General features: G+C 38.1%; 2 protein-coding genes across 2 annotated transcripts; both read right to left on the bottom strand.

Moving 5' to 3' along the window:
- Window positions 1–7,215: 7,215 nt before the first annotated feature.
- On the bottom strand, window positions 7,216–8,148 carry LOC123792413 (olfactory receptor 8B3-like). Its single transcript, XM_045797564.2, has one exon. The coding sequence runs from the start codon at window positions 8,146–8,148 to the stop codon at window positions 7,216–7,218; it is 933 nt and encodes a 310-aa protein (XP_045653520.2).
- An 11,771-nt stretch (window positions 8,149–19,919) lies between these two features.
- LOC123792414 (olfactory receptor 8B8-like) lies at window positions 19,920–20,852 on the bottom strand. Its single transcript, XM_045797565.2, has one exon. It carries the CDS (start codon window positions 20,850–20,852, stop codon window positions 19,920–19,922), a length of 933 nt encoding a protein of 310 aa, XP_045653521.2.
- Between the last annotated feature and the right edge of the window lie 4,268 nt (window positions 20,853–25,120).

Genomic DNA, 25,120 nt, shown 5'->3' with positions numbered 1-25,120 from the left:
CCTTCAGAATGGGAGAAGATACTTGCAAATGATATATTCGATAAAAGCTTAGTATCCAGAATAGATTAAGAGTTTATAAATCTCAACACCCAAAAAAACAAATAACCCACTTAAAAGATCATCAGAAGACATGAATAGACATTTCTCCAAAAACATACAGATGGCCAAGAGAAACATGAATAAATGCTCAACATCACTCATCATTAGGAAAATGCAAATCAAAACTATAAGGAATATCACCTCACACAAGCCACAGTGGCTAAATTTAACAACACAGGAAACAACAGATGTTGGCAAGAATGAAGATAGAGGGAGACATCTTACACTGTTGGTGGGCATGCAAACTGGTGTAGCCACTCTGGGAAACAGTATGGAAGTATTTCAGAAAGTTAAAAACAGAACAACCCTAGGATTCAGCAATTGCACTACTAAGTATTTGCCCAAAGGATACAAAAATATTGATTCAAAGGGATACATGCACCCTATGCTTATAGCAGCATTATCAACAATATCCAAATTATGGAAAGACCCCAAATATCCACTGAATGATGAAATGATGAAGTATGGTATAGATATACAATGGACTATTCCTCACCTATAAAAAATAATGAAATCTTGGCATTTGCAATGTCTTGGATGGACCTAGAGACTGTGATGCTAAGCAAAATAAGTCGGTCAGAGAAAAATCAATACCACATGATTTCACTCATGTGTTGAATTTAAGAAACAAGACAAATGAATACGAGGGGACAAAGGAGAGGAAATGAAGAGACAGATTCTTAACTACAGAGAACAAACTGATGGTTACTAGAGGGGAGCTGAGTGGGGGATGGATTAAATAGGTGATGGGGATAAAGGAGGGCACTTGTAATGAGCACCGGATGGTCTATGGAAGTGATAAACCATTAAATTCTACACCTGAAATTAATATTACACGGTATATTAACTAACTGAATTTAAACAAAAATGTGGAGGAGAAAAAAAAAGACTTTATCAAGAATATAGAAGGGTTAAGGAAATGATATGTAATGTTACGAGAACTATCTCCTCTTTACATTACTCTAAGCATAGACATATAACTCTCTACATATACAATGGGGTTCTCTATGGACTTTGCTCCTCCCACAGAACCTGGTGGAAATTCCTCATTGAGTGTAGTAAAAACATTGTCTCTGCCCCAGACTGGTTCACATTATTCCACACATTACTCTACTTCTGCTGGCCTCTTCTGTGTGAGCCATTCTACTCTGTACTCGGAAAGCTCTTCCCTTCACCTGAGCCTTCATGCTGAGTTTGGTTTTTTGATTACTTTAGTATTTAATTTAAATACAGGTAGAATCCAAGTTTTTCAGCCTTAATTTACTATGAAAGTTGCATACATACATACATATATCAAGTCTACAAAATATACACTTCTACCATTATTATGAACGGAACAGCTTATAATGACCATGCAGACCTATAAATAGACTATTTCAGGTCCCAGAGCCCTCTGTGTGCCCCTAGGTCCACCCATTCTCCACCTTGATACTGTTGCAGTCATGCTCCAGCTTTTGTTCACAGCTTCATCACTTAAGTGGGCCCTCATGGTGTTCCACATCCAGCCGGAAGAAGGACGAAGAGAACATGGGAGTGATTATTATAATATACCCTTATGTGTTTCCACATACTGTGTAGGCCAGGATAAAATAATACATTCACACATTCTGTATTAGGCAATAGAGATTCCAAATATAAAATAGGAAAGATACCTTCTTGACATTTTGCTTAGTTTAGCATGTTGCTTTTATTTGTGTTCTGAGACTTATTATTCACTGAAATCATTTTCATGTTTCATGGATATTTAAAAGTACAGTATATTAGTAATAATAACAATAATAATAATAATACCCTGATATACTTAAAATAAAAACACCAAGTCGTACTCTCAGCTCTACCACTTACAAGTTGTAATTTGAGACAAACCATGAACATATCTGAGCATCAGTTTCATCATCTATGAAATGAAAACTAAGCTTCCCTCTCCTCTTTATCTCACATTATTTCCCCTTGGAATACATAAACTGACAGATGTGACAGCAGAAAAACTAAAACACATTAAGAAAAATTGTAACAACCTGTACGTCTCTATATTAGTACTCAAAGTGGGTTAATTTAACTTCATGTCAGAGAAAGACTTTCAACAGCCCCTTCCTTTGATTCCACTTAGTACTCAAATTGGGTTAATTTAACTTCATGTCAGAGAAAGACTTTCAACAGCCCCTTCCTTTGTCTCCCTCAGAAAGTAAAACTTCACACCGAGTATGATTTTCATGTTTAAAGGTACAACTTTGTACAACCAAGCCCTGCAGATAAACCAAACCTGGTCATCAGCTGGTAAGACAGTGAAATGTCCCAATAGAAGAGAGAAAAGCCAACTATGACAGATTCAGAAAAATACCATGTCTGTCCCCCAGCATGGACATCGATTCAACAAAATCAATTTTAAGAAGAAATTTTGACCGCATAAGACTGATTTTAGAATCTATCTATTCTGTGGTATTAAGAAAATCTACATTTATATCTTTTCCTTCTTATGCCTTATTTATATTTGTGACATACATGCCAGTGCCACACATTGCTAGGTACTTAGACGTACAAAACGCTGGGTGTGTGCATGCAAGTGAATGTGCATGTGTGTGTGTTAGTACATGTGTGTGTGTGTGTCTGTGTTTCCATGAACAAGCAACTGATTAAAGCAATAACCATTTCCTTTTCCTAGATTCAGCAAATACTTCCAGCTCAGCCCTTCCTCTCAGGAGATGGAACCAGGAGCCATCTACCTGAAAGTTGGGATGCATACCATACAATGGCAGTGATCTCATAAACTATGACTTAAACACTATGTGTAGGGTGTGTGTGTGTGTTTAAGGAGGCAGTGTCCGGAGGAGTGGAGAATGAGGTTCAATAAATTTAGGGGTTCAGCAATTTAAAAACATGGAACTCAGAACCCGTTGTACTCTGCTCTTCATGACACCTGAACCTCAGTGTACCCTGATCATGCTCATTCCAAACCTGGTCCCAAGCAACCACAGCAGTTCCCTTACAGAAAGTTTATATTATACAAATCCAGAATGTAATCAGCTTTGCTTCTGGTTCTGAAGTAGGAGGATCATATTCTGTTATTGCCCAGAGAGTCCAAGCTTTTATACTGATTCAGAGACGGTTCTGTCCTAGGACACAGACACAGACAAATACCATGACTTCCCGGCTTGACTTCTAGCTGTGACAATTTCAACAGACTCATACTTTCTTTCATAACTTCTTAAACGGCCATTCACATAGCACACAAAAAGCAAAAGCCATAAGGGATAAGTCTATGTTGTGCATGTAACACACCTGACTTGGTGCTCCTCCTTTTGAAAAAAGTCCCAAACATATATAGTGCTTAAATTACTAACCAGAAATCTGTCAGCTAAGTTGCTTTTACAAAAACTTTGCAAATCTAGACTTTAATAAACTGTCTTTATAACTTTTATAACAATTTTTAATGACCTTTTCCCCAAGTAACCTGAAAATATGGAATTTATTTGCATACGTAGTTTATTCTTTCAACAATAAAAATTATCTTTTCTGAAAGTCTTCTTCTGAAATTGAGCAAGATTGCATTTGTATTTTGAGGTTTCTCAAATGAAAGATTAGTGACCAGGTTTAACACATACATTTAGCTACTTCAAATAGTGATATAAAATATAAAAAAGTGGAGACACCTTTGCAATGTCTATAATGATTTCTGAATAGCAGACATCGTTTATGTATTGAAACACTTTTTTCGATAAGGAAAACAATTTCATCAAAACAGACAGTAAGTAAAAGAAATCAGAAAGAATGATTACCCACATTTACGTCCACATGGATGGGACTGGAGGAGATTATGCTAAGTGAAGTCAAGCAGAGAAAGACGATTATCATATGGTTTCACTCATTTGTGGAACATAAGGAATAGCAGGGAGATGGGTAGAAGGAAGGGAATAATGAAGGGGGGTAAACAGAAGGGGGATTGAACCACGAGAGACTATGGACTCTGGGAAACAAACTGAGAGTTTTAGAGGGGAGGGGGGTGGGGGGATGGGCTAGCCCAGTGATGGGTATTAAGGAGGGCACATATTGCATGGAACACTGGGCGTTATATGCAAACAATGAATCATGGAGCACTACATCAAAAACTAATGATGTGCTGTATGATGACTAACATATCATAATAAAAAAATTATGCATATCAAAAAAAAGAAAGAAAACAAACAAAAATATAACCAAAACCAACTATTTTATGTAAATGGAACTTGTTAAATGAAAATCAAGCATGCTTATATGGAGATCAGGGAATATGGTGTGAGAGGTCATTTAAAACCATAAGTCAGTAACTCTGTGATGACAGATCGTAACTACACTTATCACAGTGAGCATTTCGTAGTGTATATAAATATCAGATCACTACGATGTACGTGTGATACTGATTAGAGTATTGTATGTCAAGTATACTTCAATTAAAATTAAATTAATTTTTAAAAATAAATAAATAAGCCATAGTCAAGGGTTTACTGATGCCAAACATCTAAAACCCAAACAAGCCAACAAACCAGTTATGCTAAATTTCACAATACCTAAATCTTGAGTGGAAATCAGAAAAGCGGTAAAATAGTAAATAGTATTAAAGTTATCTTAGAAATATTTAATATTATCAGTTGATTAAGGAATAGGGGTTTTTTGTTTCAAGTTTTTATTTAAATTCTAGTTAGTTAACATACAGTGTAATATTGGCTTCAGGTCTAGAATTTAGGATTAAGGGTTTTTAAAGTAGTCATTATTTTGTGTTTCCTCAAAAGAAAAGTAATCAAACATCTTATTTCAGAAAAGAAATTGTCACAATTTGGTTTATTCACCAAATGTTTCTTTCAAGTTGTCGTTGCTCTCCCAGATGCAATTTCAGGGTTTTTGTAAATTAACATCCATTTGGGAGTAGCACTCGGAAGCCAACAAAAACAGGAGTGATTTAGCTGTTTTCCAGGTCCTCCAGCCCTGTAGGTTTATCCATTTAAATATCAATAACTCGCACTTTTATCCTACCCAGGGAAATCCTGTGATCTCCATGATATATCAAGAGCCTTCCAGAAAGAATCATAGAAAAAGCTAACTGTCTTTTCCTCATCATTTGCTTTCTAAATTCCTTCATCTTAACTTGAGTTTTAAATACCAAACACTATTTAATCACCTGAAATTACTGTACTCTGTGCTCCTGGTTTCTCATAAATGTGGCCACAGTTTTGGTCTTCATTCCCCAAAACACTGTTAATGTAGGATCATTGTGCGTTATAAGTTTTATCACGGCTATATGGACAGTGGGGGGAATATTACAGTACTCTAAAGACCAGGATACAAAATCAGATGGAAATGTGGCTTTAAATCTCATAGTCCTTTTCTACAGAGAGAATTTCTTGCTTATTGTCCATGTGGTTTTTGGGTCCTGGCCTAATGTTTGTTTTTGGGTTCTTTTCTCTCCCGTGCCCTAGTCTCTGAACTACTAGTCTTTGTAAACATCCTAAAATCTTTAAATTAATTTCCAGAAAGATCTCCCTGTTGTGCCAATCCTAACTCAACCATCCTAACCTATTAGGACTTCTCCTTCAAAAGAAAATGAACTTTCAAACTATTTTCCTAAATCAACCATTACCCTGAGGGATATTCATGTGTAAGCCAACAAAACACAGTCAGTGTCAAAATAAAAAAGTTTTCTCATATTTCAGGATGACTGAAATAAAAACAATAAAATGAAGGAGATAAAAAGTATATTCGAAAGAGCAGTAGACTGAAATCAGGAGGCTAAGAGTATATCAAGGTTTTTTCTTCATAAGCTGTATGATTTAATTCATTGATTTTTATCAGCTTCTGTATCATGTCTATGCAATAAATATATATTGATATCTATTATATGTCCTACAGGAAATATGAAATCTCTGCCAAAAGGAGCTTAATGCATAGCTTTTACAGCTAGAAAGTGGATTGTATGTTATAGACATTGTGGAACCTGCAATATCTGTGAAACACTGGCATTTCAAGGAGGCACCGTACAGGCAAGTGGAGGGTGTAGACAGAAGTACAGATAATATGAATCATGATTCCAATGTCACAGTATAGTCACCAGGTGAGAAACTCCCCAGTGGTACAATATCACCCTCCTGTTACTTTATGTGATCATTTGCAGAAGCATTTATATATTTCCAAGAAAAATAAAATGAACTGCATAATGGCAACGTAAGAAACAGATAAATTTATTGGTTAATGTTATTCTTAAAAAGTTAAAGTGGTAAAGAGGAGAAGACATTGTGAAAATGATGAAGAAGGAAAAATATATTATTAAAAAATTGGGGGGAAAAGGGCTCTCTGTTCCTCCCTGTCTGACACACAGCCTCATCTGGTTCAGTCCCACTTGCATCCCCAAGACATGATGGTGAAAGTTGGAGTAAGTGGATTTGGCCATTTGGGCGCCTAGTCACTAGGGCTGCTTTTACTTCTGGCGAAGTGGATGCTGTTGCAATCATTGACCCCTTCATGGATCTGACGTTCTTGTGGGAAAAGCTGCCTAATACGAAGACATCAAGACGTTGATGAAGCAGGCATCAGAGGGCCCCCTCTGGACTCCACTGAGGAGCAGGTTGTCTCCTACAACTTTAACAGTGATGCTCACTCTTAGACCTTCCATGCTGAGGCTTACAGCATCCACAATGACTACTGTGTGCAGCTCATTTCCTGCTATGACGATGAGTTGGCTACAGAACCTGGCTGGTGGACCATATAGTCCCCTGGCCTCCAGGAGTAAGAGCCCTCTAGACCACCAGCACCAGTGAGAACAAGAGGAAGAGAGAGGCCCTCATCCACTGGGGAGTCCTTGCTCCAATTCATCACCTAACCCAATGAGGATCTCCCAACCTCTATACATAGTTTCCTCCTCAGAACCCCTGAAGGAGGAGAGGGACTTGGGGAGCCCTTCCTTGTCATGTACCATCAACAAAGTATACCGTACCCAGCCAAAGAAAAAAAGAAATAAATTAACAAATGATTCAAATTTCTGTCACCATGGTAACTAAGGTAGGATATGATCACTCCCACCTAAACTATTCTGATGAAAGAAACAGAATATATCAGCCCTATAACTATACCCACAGACAGTGACTCTGATCAAAACACTCTCCTACTCAGAGTTTTTCTCACAGCAAGTTTAATGTCTTTGTTTCTCAAGCTGTAAATGAAAGGGTTCATCATGGGAACCACACTGGTATAAAAGACAGAGGAGACTTTTCCTTCATCCATAGACCCATTAGAAGATGGTTTAAGATACATAAATGCACCTGATCCAAAGAACAAAAAAACAGCAATTATGTGGGAACTGCAGGTGCTGAAGGCTTTGGACCTGCCCTCAGTGGAGCTGATGCGCAGGATGCTGGAGAGGATGAAACCATAGGTGACCAAGATGGTGACACTGGGCACAATCACATTGATGCCCACCACAATCAAAACCAACAGCTCGTTCACATAGGTGCTTGTGCAGGAGACCTGGAGCAGAGGGAGGATGTCACACAAATAATGGTTGATGATATTTGCATCACAGAAGGTCAGTCTCAGCATGCACCCTGTGTGAGCTGTGGCATCCAAAAATGCCTTCAAGTATGAACCAAGCATAAGGCTGAAACACACTTTAGGGGACATGACAACATTATACAAAAGTGGGTTACAGATGGCTACATAGCGATCATAGGCCATTGATGTCAGTACATAACATTCAGAAACAACAAAAAAACAGAAAAAGTACAGCTGGGTCATGCATCCCCTGTAGGAGATAATATTCTTCTTTGATGTGAAGTTAATCAGCATTTTGGGTGTAAACACAGAAGAATAACAGAGGTCTATGAAGGACAAATTGAAGAGGAAATAGTACATGGGGGTATGGAGGTGTGAATTCAGCCCAATTAGAGTTATGAAGCACAAATTTCCCAACACAGTGACCATATACATGACTAGAAAGAGGCAGAACAGGGGGAGCTGTAGATCTGGTAGGTCTGTTAGCCCCACAAGAATGAATTCAGTCACAAAAGAGGAGTTTGTAGGAGCCATTCTTCACCAAGGGGATCTGTGAGCACAGGAAAACAGGATTACATTAGAGAAAAAGCCAGCTCTTCCCACAATATTTCATCCTATAGGAAGGGATATACACTGGAAATATCTGAGTCTAAGACTACCAAATCTGGACCCAGAAAAATCTGCCTTTTTTCCAACTTCCCCTTTTGTTAGAGATTTATAAGCTAAATGGAACAAAGAGTCCCACAATTTAGCTTAGAGAGTGAAGTCCAGTGCTGTCACATGCAAACAGAACTGCTGGAAAAACCAAGGGAGAAGGGAGAAGCAGGATGGACCAGAGCACAACTGTCCTTCTCTGGACTCACAATTTCTTCCTTCACTTCAACCTTCCCTCCCATCAAGTAAAATTGGAGGCACAGACACTCTAACGTGGTACTGGTCTCTAATGCACATTAGACTTGGTGTGGTGGGGACAAGGACACTCTAATTCAAAACTAAGGGACCACAGTCTAGGAAAAGAATATGTCACAGAATAAAAGCCATAAATGCAGAAGAGTGAGAGTTGCATCCATGGAGAGGGAACTTACTGACAGAGATATTGTACCCTGCAACCCTTAAGTCTCTGAACATCCCCTCATCTCCCCTTGAACAGATTCTTCCTCACTTGAATCTCAGAACTGCACAAAATGAAAAAGAAAGTTGCATATCTTTGATCTCTGGATTTCCACCTCACAACAAGAGGGACATTCATATAAATGTAATTCAAGAACCCACCCTCCTTAGGCCAGAATATTTCAGTGCTTCCTGATCATTGTTCTTTACCTTTGCAGTCCTGGAAGGGCAATTTCAGGTTCTGAGGCTTTGGTCCCTTTGAATCCAAAAGGATGTTGCATACACTTAATTTCAGGTATGCCCTAGAAACCTTTCCAAACTACAGGTCATAATTTCTGTTTATGACTTTGAGTTCTCTCAAGCAACAGAGGAAAATAGTCTTTATTTTTATCTCATTTGCCACTTGATAAGATATAAATGATTGAATGTGGGTTTAATGATACAATGCACCTGCTTATAAACAGAGTAGAAGTTTGCTCAGTCTCTTGGGATTAGATTCTATGTGTAAAAGGGAAATAAGAGGATTGTATTTATACCCTAGACCATGCATCTGTCTTTAGTTCCTTGGAGACTACAAATTTCCTCAGGGTTTCTGATCACTCTAGGGATTGTCCATCTCCCAAGACGGAACCAAAAATGAACCCCATCTCCCTGTCATCTTCATCTCTGAAGGGAAATCTATTCTTTATTTCCCTCTTCCTTCCCATACTCCTAAATGGAAAATTTTCTGCAAGGGTTCTGCCTCCAGGATTCTTTCTTTTTTTATCTGAAATTTTTCAAGAGAGAGGATCTCACATCAATTGTCTCTTTCCTGAGATATCTCCAAAATAATTTGCAATGTCATGTATCCCTTCTAAAGTTTTTACTTCTCTTTTTAAAGATTTTATTTACTATTTGAAAGAGAGAAAGAGCATGAGCAGGAGGAGTGGTAGAGGGAGAGGGAGAAGCAGACTGCTGCTGAGCAGGGAGCTCAACACAGGACTTAATCCCAGGACCATGAGATCATGACCTGAGCCAAAGTCAGACACCTAATGGACTGAGCCACCAAGGCATCCCTAAAGTTTTTACTTCTAAACATCTACTGGAAATTTGTACCTTACTATTCTGCTGGGACTTTTGTAATATTTCAGTAACTAAGGTCATCTCTTTCTCCTCATCACACACACAAATAAATCCAGCTATGCAGTTAGAGAATGTGTGTACAAATCTTACCTCCAGTCTTACTAATAACACCATGGACAAATTACTTCATGTCCTTCCTCTGGTGTCTTTGTAAAATAGAATGGTAAAAAAACAAAAAACAAAAAACAAAAAAAACCCCAGCACCTTTTCATTAAGTTGTTATGATGATTAAATGATAAAATGTGAGGAAAATGGCTAGAACAGTGCCTGTCCCATGGTAAATAATCAATTAACGTCCACTGTCATTATATATGTTCTCACAAATTCCAAGAGATCCTCCATCATCATACTCATCAGACATTTTTCTCTTTAATTCCTGTGTTCACCAATAAATTATAACTTCTATAAGAATAAACATCATTTTTGTCTTATTTGCTAACTACAGTATAACGTACATAGTAAGAACTCAGATATTTCTGAAAATGATGTTCTCTGGTTGCAAACCTTCGGAATATTTTCCACATATCTCACATGCTAAGCAAGAGAGTCTATAACCACAATGACCTCCATTCCTTTCCCTCAGCCACCACACAAAGTCAGGCAGTTTTTAGGCTCCAACTTAACTCTACTACTGAACTGTTGTGGCTCCTAACTATTTTCTAGCATTTTCACATACTTTCTTATTTAACTACTCACACTGCTGCTAGAATGAGCTTTGAGAGCTCGGATTTGTCATTCACTACTTCAAGAACTTTCAATCATTCTTCATTAACTTGGACAACTGAAATTTTGTCACAAAACTATGTCTTAAAACTATGATTCAGGGGCCCCTCGGTGGCTCAGTCATTGGGTGTCTGCCTTCGGCTCAGGGCGTGATCCCGGCGTTCTGGGATCGAGCCCCATGTCAGGCTCCTCTGCTGGGAGCCTGCTTCTTCCTCTCCCACACCCCCTGCTTGTCTCTTTCTCACTGGCTGTCTCTGTGTCAAATAAATAAATAAAATCTTTTAAAAAATAAATAAATAAATAAAACTATGATTCAGCCTCAGTAAAACTAAAGAAAAATTAGGTCAAAGTTATTTTTTCTTTCTTCCCCATCTTTATAGGATATAATTGAAAAATAATAATTTCACATATTTAAGATACATGACTTGATTTTATAAGTGTAATGTGAAATAATTGCCACAAACAAATTAATCAAAATATCATCTTATGTAGTCAACTTTCTTTTTTTTTTCTGTAGTGAGAACATTTAAGATCAATCCTCTTAGCAAATTTAAAAATATTCGATAAAGTGTTAACTATAGTACATTGGTATATATTAGATCTCCAGAACTTATTCATCATGCATAAAGGAAACCTTGTACACCTTGACCAACACAGTACAAGAATTCGTCCCTTTTCTCCATAAACTCACCAATGCTTATCTGTTGTCTTTTTTTATAATAGCCATTTTAACAGACATGAGGGGATAGCTCATTGTGGTTTGCGTTTGCATTTGCATTTCTCTAATGATCAGTGATATTGAGCATCTTATCATATACTTGTCGAACACCATGTTTTTTTGGAGAAATGTGTATTCAGGTCCTTTGCCCATTTTTAATAGTTTTTTGTTTTGTGTTGTTGTTACTATTGAGTTTCAAGTGTTGCTTACATATTTTGGAAATAAACTTTTACCAGATATATGGCTTACCAACATTTCTGCCTATTCCTTAGGTTGCTTTTTCATTTTGTTGATTACTTCTATTCCTCTAAAGAAGCTTAATATATATATATATATATATATATATATATATATATATATATATATATATATATATATATTTCTTTATTTGAGACAGAGAGAGATAGAAAGCATGGAGGTAGAGGGATAGGGAGAAGCAGACTACCTGTGCAGAGAGCCTCATGTAGGGCTCCATCCCAGGATCCTGACATTATGACCTGAGCTTAAGGCAGATGCTTAACTGACTGAGCCACCCAAGCACCCCTAAAGAAGTTTTTGTCTGATGTTATACCACTTACCTATCTTAGTTTCTTGTTGCCTTTGTCTTTGGTGTCATATCCAAGAAAATCCTCCATTTTATGCAAAGAGCTATATCTGGGTTTTCTCATCTATTCCACTGGCCTCTCTGTTTATCTTTATGCCAATACACACTCTCTTGGTTACTATAGCTTTCTCGTAAATTTTGTTCGGAAGTATGAATGAGTCTTCCTGCTTTACTCTTTTTCAAGATTGTTTTGGCTGTTCAGGGTCCCTTGAATTCCCATATCAATTTTAGGATGAATGTGTTTTGTCCTGCCAAAAAAAAAAAAAAGTCATTGGAATTCTTATTTAGGAATGTGTTGAATCCGTAGATCACTTTGGGTAGTATTAATGTCTTAACAATAGTTAAGTCTTCCAATTCATGAAAATTAAATATCTTTCCATTTATTTATGCCTTTTGTATTTTCTTTCAGCAAAGTTTTCCCATTTTGATTTTAAAGTCTTTTATCTTCTTGGTTAAGTATTTCATTCTATTCCATTTCATGCTATAAATGGAACTGTTTTCTTAGTTTCCTTTATGGATTGTTCATTGTTAGTGCATATAAAGGCTACTAATTTTTGTATCTTGACTTTGTAGCTTGCTACTTACCTAAGTTCCTTTGTGGTTTCAATTTGTGTGTGTATGTGTGGAAGCTTTAAAATGTTCTACATACATGATCCTAACATTTGTGAAGAGAGATAATATTCCTCCTTCTTCTCCAACTGGGATGTTTTTATTTTTAATCCTTGACTGACATCCTGGCTAGAAATTCCAGTGCTGTATTGAATAGAAACTGTGAGAGTGAGTGTCCTTCTTTTGACCCTGAATCTTGAGAAAAGTTCAGATTTCACCATTAAGGATAATGTTCTCTGGGTTTTTCAAATACAGCTTTTATTCTGCTGAGGTGTTTCCTTCCAGTCTTAGTCTGTTGAAAAAATTTACCACGAAAGGATGTTGAATTTGGTTCAAAGCTTTTTGTGAATCAATTGACATGATTGTGTGTGTTTGTGTGTGTGTGTTTCCTTCATTTTAGTAATGTGGTGTGTTACCTTGATCCGTTTTCGTATGTTGAACCATTCTTGCATTGCAGGAATAATCCCACATTGTCATGGTGTATATTTCTTTTAATGTGCTGATGAATTTGATTTGCTAGTATATTGAGGATGCTTGCATTATTGTTCATTAAGGATATTGGTCTATAGACCTTTTCTTGCAGAGTCTCTATCTGGCTCGGGTATCAGGGTAATGGTGGCCTCAAAGTCTGAGTTAGGAAGTGTGCCATACTCTTCGATTTTTTGAAAAAGTTTGAGAAGGACTGGTATCAATTCTTCTGATATTCCACAGAATTGATCAGTGAAGCAATGAGGTCCATGATTTTCCATTACTGGGAGATTTTTAATTACTAATTCAATATCCTTACTAATCATAGGTCCACTCGGATTTTCTATTTCTTCCAGATTTAATTATGGTAGGCTTTGAATTTCTAAGAATTTATCAATTTCGTCTACGTTATCCCATTTGTTGGCATATAGTTGTTCCTGGTACTCTCTTATAATCCCTTTTATTTCAGTAGAAGTAGTAGTAATATCCATACTTTCATTTCTGATTTTTTTCTTTGACATTTTTAAAAGTTTTAACAGTCTATGGAAACGGTCATACATATACAAGAGTAGGGAGCATATTACAATTTACTATGCAGAACCCATCACCAAGTTTCAAAAATTATCAACTCGTAGCCAATCCTCTTTATTCCTACCACCATTACTCAATCCCTTCTCCAGTCAGGTTATTTTGGAGAAAATCTGAGATATCATATTTTAGTATGTATTTCCAAAAGACAAATATTTATTTAAATTATAATAACAACACTACTTTATACTTAAAGTAAAACAATAATGCCTTAATACTATCAACTGTCCAATCAGTATCTCAATTTCCTTAATTGTAGGGAAGGATTTTAGATCCACAGTAAAAGTCTGAGGTACAGCTGTGTGATAAAGTTAGTGGATATACTTGGTCCATTCTGAAAAACTTACCTTGCAATTATTTAAATTGAAATCTGCTCAAATATAAGCCATAGCTCCCTTGGATACTCTACAAGCAAGAAACTGAGAGTTTCATTCAGCATTTAACATGGTTAGAGACAGAAAAAGTAAAGGAAATGAAGAAAAAGTATACTTCAACTCCTGACCTTAGTCCCTCCAACAAATTGTAGGTATCTATTATGTAACTGGGAGGAAAACTGTATAGAGATGACAGCTGAGAAGGGGTGGAAAATCTTTTCCCAGCAAAAATAGGGTAGACATTTTATTCTTTTTATTTATTTTTATTCATTTTATTGTTGAGTCAGGAAATATTCATGATCACTTTGTTCTTGTCAACAATATCTTGCTCTGATGTGATTAATTTGAGTCTTCTAACTTTTTTTCTTAGTCCATCTAGCTGAAGTTTTGTCAGTTTTGTTGATTTTTCCAAAGAACCAACTTTTGGCCTATTATCTATCTAGTTTTTCTATTCTCTATTTTATTTATCTCAGCTCTAGTGTTTATTTCCTTTCTCCTGCTAGATTTTCCTCCTTAAGTTGTACAATAAGTAAGGTCATTGACTTGAGATGTTTTTTGCTTTTTAATGTAAGCATGTAGCTATAAATTTCCTCCTTGCCACTGTTTTGCAACATCCCATGAGTTTTGCTATACCGTGGCTTTGTTTTCACTCATATTTAAATATCCCCCAAATTCAGTTGTTTTTCTTCTTTGTTCCATTGTTTTCTTTAAAAGAGTGTTGTTTAATTTCCACATATTTGTGCATTTTCCCATATTCCTTCTGTTATTGATTTCCAACCTTATTCTGTTGTGGTCACAGGCAATACCTTCTATGATATTTCTCTTTTCAAATCTACTGACATTCAATTTGTAGCATAACAGATGGTCTATTCTGGAATTTAGCCCATGTGCATTTGAGGAAATGTGTATTCTGCTTTTGTTAGGTACGTGTTTTTATATGTCTGATAAATCTATTTAGTTAATTATGTTATTCAAGTCCTATGTTTCTTTCCTTATCTTATGTCTGGTTGTTCTATTATTGAGAATGGGAGATATGGTAGGGAGAGCTAAGAGGCAGCATAGTAGGAGGACCCTGTGCTGGTCTCATCCCTGAGCACAACTAGATAATACCAAATCATTCTGAATACTCGCAAAATTGACCTGAGAACTGACAGGACAAACTTCACAACTAGAGGGAGAGAAGAGGCCACACTGAGGAAGGTAGGAAGTGTGGAGACTGGTTTAGAGGAGAAACTGATCATGGGTGCTGTGGAGGGGAGGGAACACTGGGGGCAGAGAAAGGTGACTAAGTGGAGCACACAGGTGAAACACACAAAAAGAACACTTCCCCAAAGCCACTGGCTGGGAAAACAAAAGTGTCTGATTTTCATGAGTTCTTGCAAGCAGCAGGGCTCAAAAATGGGGTTTTAAAGGCCCAGAGCCTTGCCCAGGATAGAGTCCTGGGGGCATGGCCATACTCCTAGAGAGAAAGCAGGCAAGCAACCCAGGAGCAGATGGCATGATCTGAGGATCACCTAAGGCACACTGGGAGAGATGGTTCACTCTACTTGGAACACATCTGTGAGAGCTGGTGTTCACAGAGATGCCTTTCTGGTGACAAAAAAGCCAGTAGGCACCATCTCTTCCCCAATCCCTTGGCATAGGCACAGAACTACATGCTGAGTGCAGCTAACCTGGACACTGGCTACCTAGCATTTTTGCTCCACATCCCATGGCCCTGAACCCTGGCATGACTGCCCTTTTTGGTCAGATCTGCACTAGTTCAGCAGAAGACTGTCACAGAACTCTCTGCCTACACCATGTCCCTAAACCCTGTAGTTTTAGAAGTCAGCAAGTTTACTGGAATAGAGCTCAAATTATGCTGTTCTGCTCCTGACAGGCAACCAGCCCAGAGACAGACAGGGTGAAAATGGTGATGTGAAGATCACCTGGGATGCACCAAGAGACATTATTTGCTTTTCTGAAAGTGCTGCCTTGAGTTTAGCAAGCCCAAGACCCCTCCCTGTGGACAAAGGAGCTGGCTGGTGCCATTTCCTTCCCCTGTCCCTAGCATAATCCAGCTTCAGCAAATAGCACAACACCAACACTGGTTGCCCACCCTGCTTACACCATGTCCCAACCCTGTCTGCTTGTTGGTCCTGCTCTTCTCTGGCAAGTGTGCCTGAGAAATAGAGCAGAGGGCCCCTCCCCAAGAAACCCCTCCCACAAACCCCCTACACACACCAACTCTACTGACCACTGAGTTCTACAAACCTTCAGCTCTCTTTTAACAAGCAAACCAGAGAACACCTAATTAAAACTCACCACACTGTGGCCAAGGTCCAAATACTCCCCAATATAGGCAAGGAGAAACTCCACAGAGGACTGACCTGAGGGGAAGGGCAGCCGAAACATAGCAGCAGAGTGCACACAGCACACACCAGAGTCACTTCCTGAAGTGCCAGGCCCTGCACAGTATAGGACTTCATAAAGCCATTATTCTCCTAAGCAGGAAATGTAACAGGATTTCCTAACACACAGAAGACAGAGACCTAGACAAAACGCCAAGATGGAGAAATTCACCCCAAAAGAAAGAATAAGAAAAGGTTATGGCCAGAGACCTAATCAAAAGAGATATAAGTAATATGCCTGATCCAGAACTTAAAACAACAATCATGAGGATATGAGCTGGGCTTGAGAAAAGCATAGAAGACACCAGGAAGTCCCTTATTCCAGAGATAAAAGATCTAAAATATAGTCAGACCGAAATGAAAAATACAATAACAGAGATGGAAAATTTATTGAATGCAATGACCACAAGGATGGAAGAATCAGGGGAACCAATAAGTCATACAGAAGATAAAATTATGGAAAATAATGAAGCTGAAAAGAAAAGGGAAAGAAAAATATTGGATCACGGATGTAGACTTAGGGAACTCAGTGAATCCATAGTGTCATAACATTCATTTCACAGGAGTGCCAGAAGAAGAAGAGATGGTAAAGGGGGCAGAATGTTTATTTGAAACATCCCAAATCTGGGGAAGGAAACAGGCATCTAAATCCAGGAGGCACAGACAAGTCTCATCAAAATCAACAAAAGCATGGCAACATCAAGAGATATAATAAAATCTACAAAGTACAGAGATAAAGAAAAATCTAAAAGCATCAAGATAAAAGAAGTCTCTAAGTTACATGGGGTTAATGTCATCCTCAAAGGGAGCCTCAGCAATCAGACAACAAAAAGAAATAAAAGGCATCCAAATCTGCAAGGAAGAAGTCCAACTTTTACTATTTGCAGATGACATAGTACTCTACATAGATATCCCAAAGACTCCACAAAAAATTGCTAGAACTGATATAGGAACTCAGTTAAAGTAACAGGAAACAAAATCAATGTAGGAAAATCTGTTGCATTTTTATACACTAATAATGAAGAAGCATAAAGAGAAAACAAGGAATCAATCCCATTTACAATTGCACCATAAACCATAAGATTAGGAAAAACCTAACCAAAGAGGTAAGATATCTGCACTCTGAAAACCATAAAACACTGATGAAAGAAATTAAAGATGACCTAAGGAAATGGAAGGACATCCCATGCTCATGGATTGGAAGAACAAATATGTTAAAATGTCTGTAATACCCAAAGAAATCTACACATTAGATGCAATCCCTCTCAAATTACCACCAGCAATTTACACAGAGCTAGAAAAAATAATCCTAAGATCTGTATGGGGCCAAAAAAATACCCCGAATAGACAAAACAATCTTGAAAAAGAAAAACAAAGCTGGAATCATCACAATTCCATACCTCAAGTTATATTACAAAGTTGTAGTGTTCAAGACAGTATGGCATAAAAACAGACATATAGGTTAATGGAATAAAATAGAAAACCCAAAAATGGACCCATAATCATATGGTCAACTAAACATTAACAAGCAGAAAAGAATATCTATGGGGAAAAAAGACACTCTCTTCAAAAAATGGTGTTGGGAAAACTGGACAGCTACATGCAAAAGAATGATACAGGACCACTTGCTTTCATGATACACAAAAATAAATTCAAAATTGATGGAAGCTCTAAATGAGACAGGAAACCATAAAATCCTAGAGGAGAACACACAGGTAGTAACCTTTTTGACATCAGCTGTAACAACTTCGTAATAGAAACGTCTCCTGAGGCAATAGAAACAAAAGCAAAAATAAACTATTGGGACTTCATCAAGATAAAAAGCTTCTGCATAATGAAGGAAACAATCAACAAAACTAAAAGGCAACCTTCACAATGGGGGGAAGATATTTTCAAATAACATATCTGATAGGATTACTATCCAAAATGTATAAAGAACTTACCAAACTCAAACCCATAAGACATAACCCAGTAAAAACAAAACAAAACAAAAAAATGGGCAGAAGACATAAAAAGACATTTTTCCAAAGAAGACATACAGATGGCCAACCAACACATAAAAGGATGCTAATATCACTCATCATCAGGGAAATAGAAATCAAAACTACAATAAGCTATCACCTCAAATCTGTCAGAATGGATAAAATCAATCACACAGGAAACAGCAGATGTTGGTGAGGATGAGAAGAAAAAGGAATGCTCTTACACTGTTGGTAGGAATGCAACCTTGTGAAGCCACTCTGGAAAACAGTATGGCCAGTCCTCAAAAGGTTAAAAAAAAAGACATATAGTCCAACAATTGCACTAGTAGGTATTTATCCAAAGGATACAAAAACACTGATTCAAAGGGATATATACACACTAATGTTTACAGCAGCCTTATCAATATAGACAAATTGTGGAAATATCAGCTGATAAATGGATAAATATGTGATATATATGTGGAATGGAATATTACTCAGCCATAAAAAAGAATGAAATCTTGCCATTTGCAATGACCTGGATGGAGGTAGAGATTATTATGCAAAGCAAAATAAGTCAGTCAGTCAAATAAGGATAAACACCATATGATTTCATTCATATGTGGAATTTAAAAAACAAAACAAGTGAATATGGCGGGGGGAGAGAGAGAGGCAAACCACAAAACAGATCCTTGACTACAGAGAACAAACTGAAGGTTGCTGGAGTACAGGTGGACAGGTGATGCGTTGATGAGTGATGGGAATTAAGGAGGGAACTGGTTGTGATGAGCACTGGGTGTTGTATGTAAGTGATAAATCATGAAATTCTATACCTGAAACCAATATTACACTGTATGTTAACTAACTGGAATTTAAATAAAAACTTGAAACTAAAAAAAAGTAAATAAAATACAGCAAAACAGACTACAAAGAAGAGTAGACCTAAATCAGAAGGCTAACCATTTAGTCTCAACTTTTTCTTTCCAAAGCTGTGTGTCATTAGGTAAATCTATCTACACTGAGCTTCACTTTCCCAGCCATACAATAAAAATAATTTTATGATCAGTTATGTGTTGGTTTGACGGTACAAAGGTAAAAAAGAAAAGCCTACCAAAAGACTCTTGGTACATAAAATCTACAAAGAAAAATGGATTAACCTTGATTGTCATCATGGAATCTTCAACCTCTGGAATTTAAGGAGACATTCTTCCCAATTGGAGGATGGAAAAATGGGAGTACAAACAGAGTATCAGATATATATTCTAATACCAATTGGCAGATAAGAACACCTCCAATAATACAAGGTCACCCTTCTGTTACCTAATTCAATACTGTAAAGAGCATTCATCATGTTCCAGAGAAAAAAAACATGTTGAAAATGAAAATCGGGAAAAAAGACACAACATGTTTATTACTTAATGCTATTACTAAACAGAACAAAAAGGTGGAGAAGATATTATGGTATTGGTGAGGAAAAGAAGAAGACCTATATCATAAAGACTAAAAATAAATTGTGAGACTCAAACATCGTTTGCCTTATTAGAAAAAAATGCTAAGAAGACTGCCACTAAAAGTATTTTATTTAAACACACAGAATCCCCATGTGTAACAAACTACACAGGTAGACACTGTTTCTGATCAATTCATTCTCCTACTCAAAGTTTTTCTCACGGCAAGTTTAACGTCCTTGTTTCTCAAGCTGTAAATGAAAGGGTTCATCATTGGAACTGCGATGGTATAAAAGACAGAAGAGATTTTCCCCTCATCCATAGACCCAGCAGAAGATGGTTTAAGATACATAAATGCACCTGATCCAAAGAAGAAAGAAACAGCAACTATGTGAGAACTGCAGGTGCTGAAGGCTTTGGACCTGCCCTCTGTGGAGCTGATGCGCAGGATGCTGGAGAGGATGAAACCATAGGAGACAAAGATGGTGACACTGGGCACCATCACATTGATGCTCAACACAATGAAAACCACCAGCTCATTGACATAAGTGCTGGTGCAGGAGAGCTGGAGCAGAGGGAGGATGTCACACAAATAATGGTTGATGGTGTTTGCATCACAGAAGGTCAGTCTCAGCATGCATCCTGTGTGAGCCATGGCATCCAAAAATGCCTTCAAGTATGTACCAAGCATAAGGCTGGAACACACTTTAGGGGACATGACAACATTATACAAAAGTGGGTTACAGATGGCTACATAGCGATCATAGGCCATTGATGTCAGTACATAAGCTTCACAGACACCAAAAAAACAGAAAAAGTACAGCTGGGTCATGCATCCCCTGTAGGAGATAATATTCTTCTTTGATGTGAAGTTAATCAGCATTTTGGGTGTAAACACAGAAGAATAACAGAGGTCTATGAAGGACAAATTGAAGAGGAAATAGTACATGGGGGTATGGAGGTGTGAATTCAGCCCAATTAGAGTTATGAAGCACAAATTTCCCAACACAGTGACCATATACATGACTAGAAAGAGGCAGAACAGGGGGAGCTGTAGATCTGGTAGGTCTGTTAGCCCCACAAGAATGAATTCAGTAACAAAGGAAGCATTTAGAGGAGTCATTCTTCTCCAAGGGAATCTGTGAACACAGGAGGAAAAGTTACACAGAGAACAATTCAACATTTTCCACCAGAACTCCTCTCACATGAGTTGGGTTTGTACTGGGAATGCCTGAGACTAGCCCACCCTGGACCCACAGAAAATGCTCAACTATTATCATAAATCTAGTTACTTGGACATCCCCTCATTAGAGACTTAATAAGCTATATAAGCAAAGAGATTCAACACTTGGCCTACAGTCTGAAGGCCAGTGCTTCATACACCAATAGGACTGCTGTGAAAACCAAAGATTAAGGAAGAAGATTGCACCAGGAGAGAATCACCTTCTCTCATTTCATTTCTTTGACCACATGACCCCTCCCCTAACCAGTAAAATGGAGGCAGCAACCCCACCAACCTGGTGCTGGCTTCTAATGGGGATTGGACTTGATGATGTAGGAATGAACAACATTATTGTAAATAAAACATAAAGGATCAGAGTCTTGGGGAGTTCAAGTTCTTGCCCCATGTCACAGAGTAAAAACCGTAAATGTACAAGAGTGAGAGTTCCATCCATGGAACTGACCAATAAATTGCATCCTTAAAACCTAATAATCTCTGAACCTTCCCTGCACTACCACCCTTCTCTAGAACAGGTCCTTCTATCAATTTCACCTGAGTCTGAGGAATGCAAATACTGGAAAGAAAGAGGCATATGTTAGTTCCCTGGACTTGCAACACAAAAGGAAGACATGAATTTATTTATTTTTTTGACAATATCTCAAGGCATTTTATCTCACGATATGGGTCAGTGAGGAAGACATGAATTTAAATGCAATTCAGAAACTCACCTTCCTTAGGCAAGAACACCTGAGTGCTTCCTTACCAGTATTATCCCTGTGGTCCTGAAAGGGCAGATTTAGTCTCTGTGGCTTTGCTCCCTTGGATTCTATGAGAACACAACCCAAATGTAATTTCTGTTGAGCCCTGGAAATCCTTCTGAACCACAGATAACAATTTCTGATTATGAGTCCTCTTAAGCAGCAGACCAAAATTAACAGTCTTTATTATTATCATTTTGCCACTTGGTAAATCACAGAAGACGTAAGGTGAGTGTGATGATATAAAGTACTCAGTTATAAACAGGGCAGAAGCTTACTCAGTCTCTTCCACAGGGAATGGTTTCTGGTGTAATAGGGTCTTGAGGGGATGTAGTTATACAAAGGACCACAATGTGTATCTAATTCCTTAGGGACTCAAACTTTACTCAAGGTTTCCCTCCATTGTAGGGATTAAACATCCACCAAAGAGGAGCCAAAAATAAATTCCCATTTCCAAGTCAGCAACAAGGCAGAAGAGGAACCTCTAGACCCTCCGACCTTCAATGAACACCCTGATTCAGAAACGTTTCCTCTACAGATTCCCTTTGTAAGAAATCCAGATACTAGTTAGGGTAGTCCTGCTTCCAGTTCAAGCACGAATCAAGTCGTATTGGAGCTGCCAGGGAAATCCTAGATATGCTCTTGTTGTAACACTTTTCTTTTCATATGCCTTCAAATTAGGAGAAAACCCCTCAGTTTCTGGCTTCTCCTGGGGAGGAAAAGAAGTACATCATGTGTCCAATGCCCCAACCTTTATTAGGTGTGCCCAGAAGACTGGATTCTAGCTACTAGTCAGAAAACAGACGGGATACAAGCACAGCATACTCACTGCCCATGGAAAGACACAAAAAAAGATCGTGGTTTGGGCTGGAAGTCTCCAGAGCTCCTTCCCCTGCCTCAATATAGAGCAAGCAATTGAAAACCTCTTTCTTACAGCTTGTCTCTATTGAGGATAAAATGTGCACTCTGTGTGTACTAACTCAACTTATCTGTGAGCTCCTGAGAATCGACTTCAGTGTTACTTGATTAGGACACAGACCCAACGCAGCACACTACGGATGCGGGGGGCACAGGGATACAGGAGGTCCTGCAACTAAGAACAAAGACAGAGGTTTAAACTGCACTAAATTGAGAGTCCTGCAAAGTCTCTGACCAGGCTTATTGCTGGTAGCTTCTCTAGTCCAAGGCGAGTCCATGAATGTTAGGACAGATGCGTGTTTTGTCTAAAGTGCAGACACCAGTGCACAGAGTCAATGAAAACGAAAACAAGTTGAAATACTTCCAAAAAGGAATAAGAGAAATCTCCACAAACGGACACTAATGAAATGAAAATATGTGACTTACCTGACAGAGAATTACAATAACCATCATAAAGATGCTCACTGGAGTCAGAGAACAACACACAAACCAAAGGAAATTGCAACATGGAGACAGAAAACCCAGAAGTATTAAACGGGGTGCATGGGTGGGTCAGTTGGTTAAGAGCTGGCCTTAGGCTCAGATCCTGATCTCAAGGTCCTGGGATCAGGCTCCCTGCTCAGCAGACTCTGATTCTCCCTCTACCCCTCCCCACCATTTGTGTTCTATCTCTAGTTCTCTCTCTCTCTCTCTCAAATAAATAAATAAATAAATAAATAAATAAATAAATAAATTCTTTTTAAAAAAGTATTAAGCAGAAATCATGGAGATGAAGAATACAATATCTGAACTAAAAAATTCACAAGGGATATATATATATAAGAGCAAACAGATCAAACAAAATAAAGCATCGCTGAATTTGATTAAAGTTCACTGTAAACTATTCAGTCAGACGGGCAAAATGAAAAAAAACCAAAAAATAGTGAAGAAAGCCTGAGGGACTTATTGGATGCTACCAAGTGGATCAATATATGCATTTCAGAAACCCAAGTAGGAGACTAAGAAAGAACCAGAAAGCATATTCAAAGAAAATAAAGGCAGAACGGGGCACCTGGGTGGCTCAGTGGGTTAAGCATCTGCTTTCTGCTCAGATCATCATCTCAGGGTCCTGGGATGGAGCCCCACAACAGGCTCCCTGCTCAGCGTGGAGGCTGCTTCTCCCTCTCCCTCTGCTCCGCCCCCCCCCACAAACTGCTCTCTCTGTCTCTCTCTCTGTCAAATAAATAAATAAAATCTTTAAAGAAGTTAAGGCAGAAAAATTACCAAATCACAGCAACTTCCCAATACTATTTATACAAAGATAAAAGACCTATTTATAGAATGACAAAACCCACAAAAATTTCATAATGAGTATATATACAAAGACCAATGGTGAACTGAATATCCACTCTCCATTTTTCATTTTTTTCTTTTTATTTAAATTCAATTAGGCAACATATAGTACATCATTAGTTTCAGACATAGTGTTCCATGATTCATTAGTTGTGTATAACACCCACTGCTCATCACATCAGGTGCCCTCCTTATTTATTTATTTATTTATTATTTATTTATTTCAGTTAGCTGCTGTGTAGTACATTATTAGCTTTGATGTAGTGTTCGAAGATTCATTAGTTAAGTATAACACCCAGTGCTTATCACAGAACGTGCCCTTTTAAATACTCATCACCCTGTTCCCCCCTCCCCAACCTCCTCCCCTCTGAAACCCTCAGACTGTTTCCCAGGGTCCATAGTCTCTCATGGTTCATCTCCCTCTATGATTTCTCCCCCTTTGGATTTCCCTCCCTTCCCCTATGGTCCCCCGTGCTATTGCTTATGTTCCACATGAGTGAAACTATATGATAATTGTCTTTCTCTGATTGACTTACTTCCCTTAACATAATCCCCTCCAGTTCCAACCATTAACACCCATTACCCAGTTACCCCATCCTGGAAACCACATCCCTTTCTGCAACCCTCAGTTTCTTTCCTGCAGTCAAGAGTCTCTCATGGTTTGTCTCTCTCTCTCTCTGATTTCTTCTCATTCAGTTTTCCCTCCCTTCCCCTATGATCCTCTGTGCTATTCCATATATTCCACATATGAGCGAAACCATGTGATAATTGTCTTTCTCTGCTTGACTTATTTCACTTAGCATAATCCCCTCCAGTTCCATCCATGTCAGTGAAAATGGTAGGTATTGATCTTTTCTGATGGCTGAGTAATACTGCATTGCATATACAAACAACATCTTCTTTATCCATTCATCTGTTGAAGGACATCAGAGCTCCTTCTACAGTTTGGCTATTGTGGGCATTGCTGCTATGAACATTGGAGTGCAGGTGCCCCTTCTTTTCACTACATCTGTATCTTTGAGGTAAATACTCAGTAGAACATTTGCTGGGTATTTTTAACAGGTAAAACAGGGTAGCTGTATTTTTAACATCTTCAGGAACCTCCATACTGTTTTCCAGAGTGGTTATACCAGCTTCCATTCCCACCAACAGTGTAAGGGT

Source organism: Ursus americanus, chromosome 16 (assembly GCF_024610735.1).
Source record: "Ursus americanus isolate L20-20 chromosome 16, mUrsAme1.1.p, whole genome shotgun sequence".
NCBI classification, from domain to species: domain Eukaryota; kingdom Metazoa; phylum Chordata; class Mammalia; order Carnivora; family Ursidae; genus Ursus; species Ursus americanus.
Note: the sequence above shows the minus strand (reverse complement) of the source record. Positions and strands in the feature narration are given on the sequence as shown.

What these genes read in the sequence shown, in the direction of transcription:
- LOC123792413 (XM_045797564.2), bottom strand. Translation starts at nt 8,148, where the DNA reads ATGGCTCCTACAAACTCCTCTTTTGTGACTGAATTCATTCTTGTGGGG.
- LOC123792414 (XM_045797565.2), bottom strand. Translation starts at nt 20,852, where the DNA reads ATGACTCCTCTAAATGCTTCCTTTGTTACTGAATTCATTCTTGTGGGG.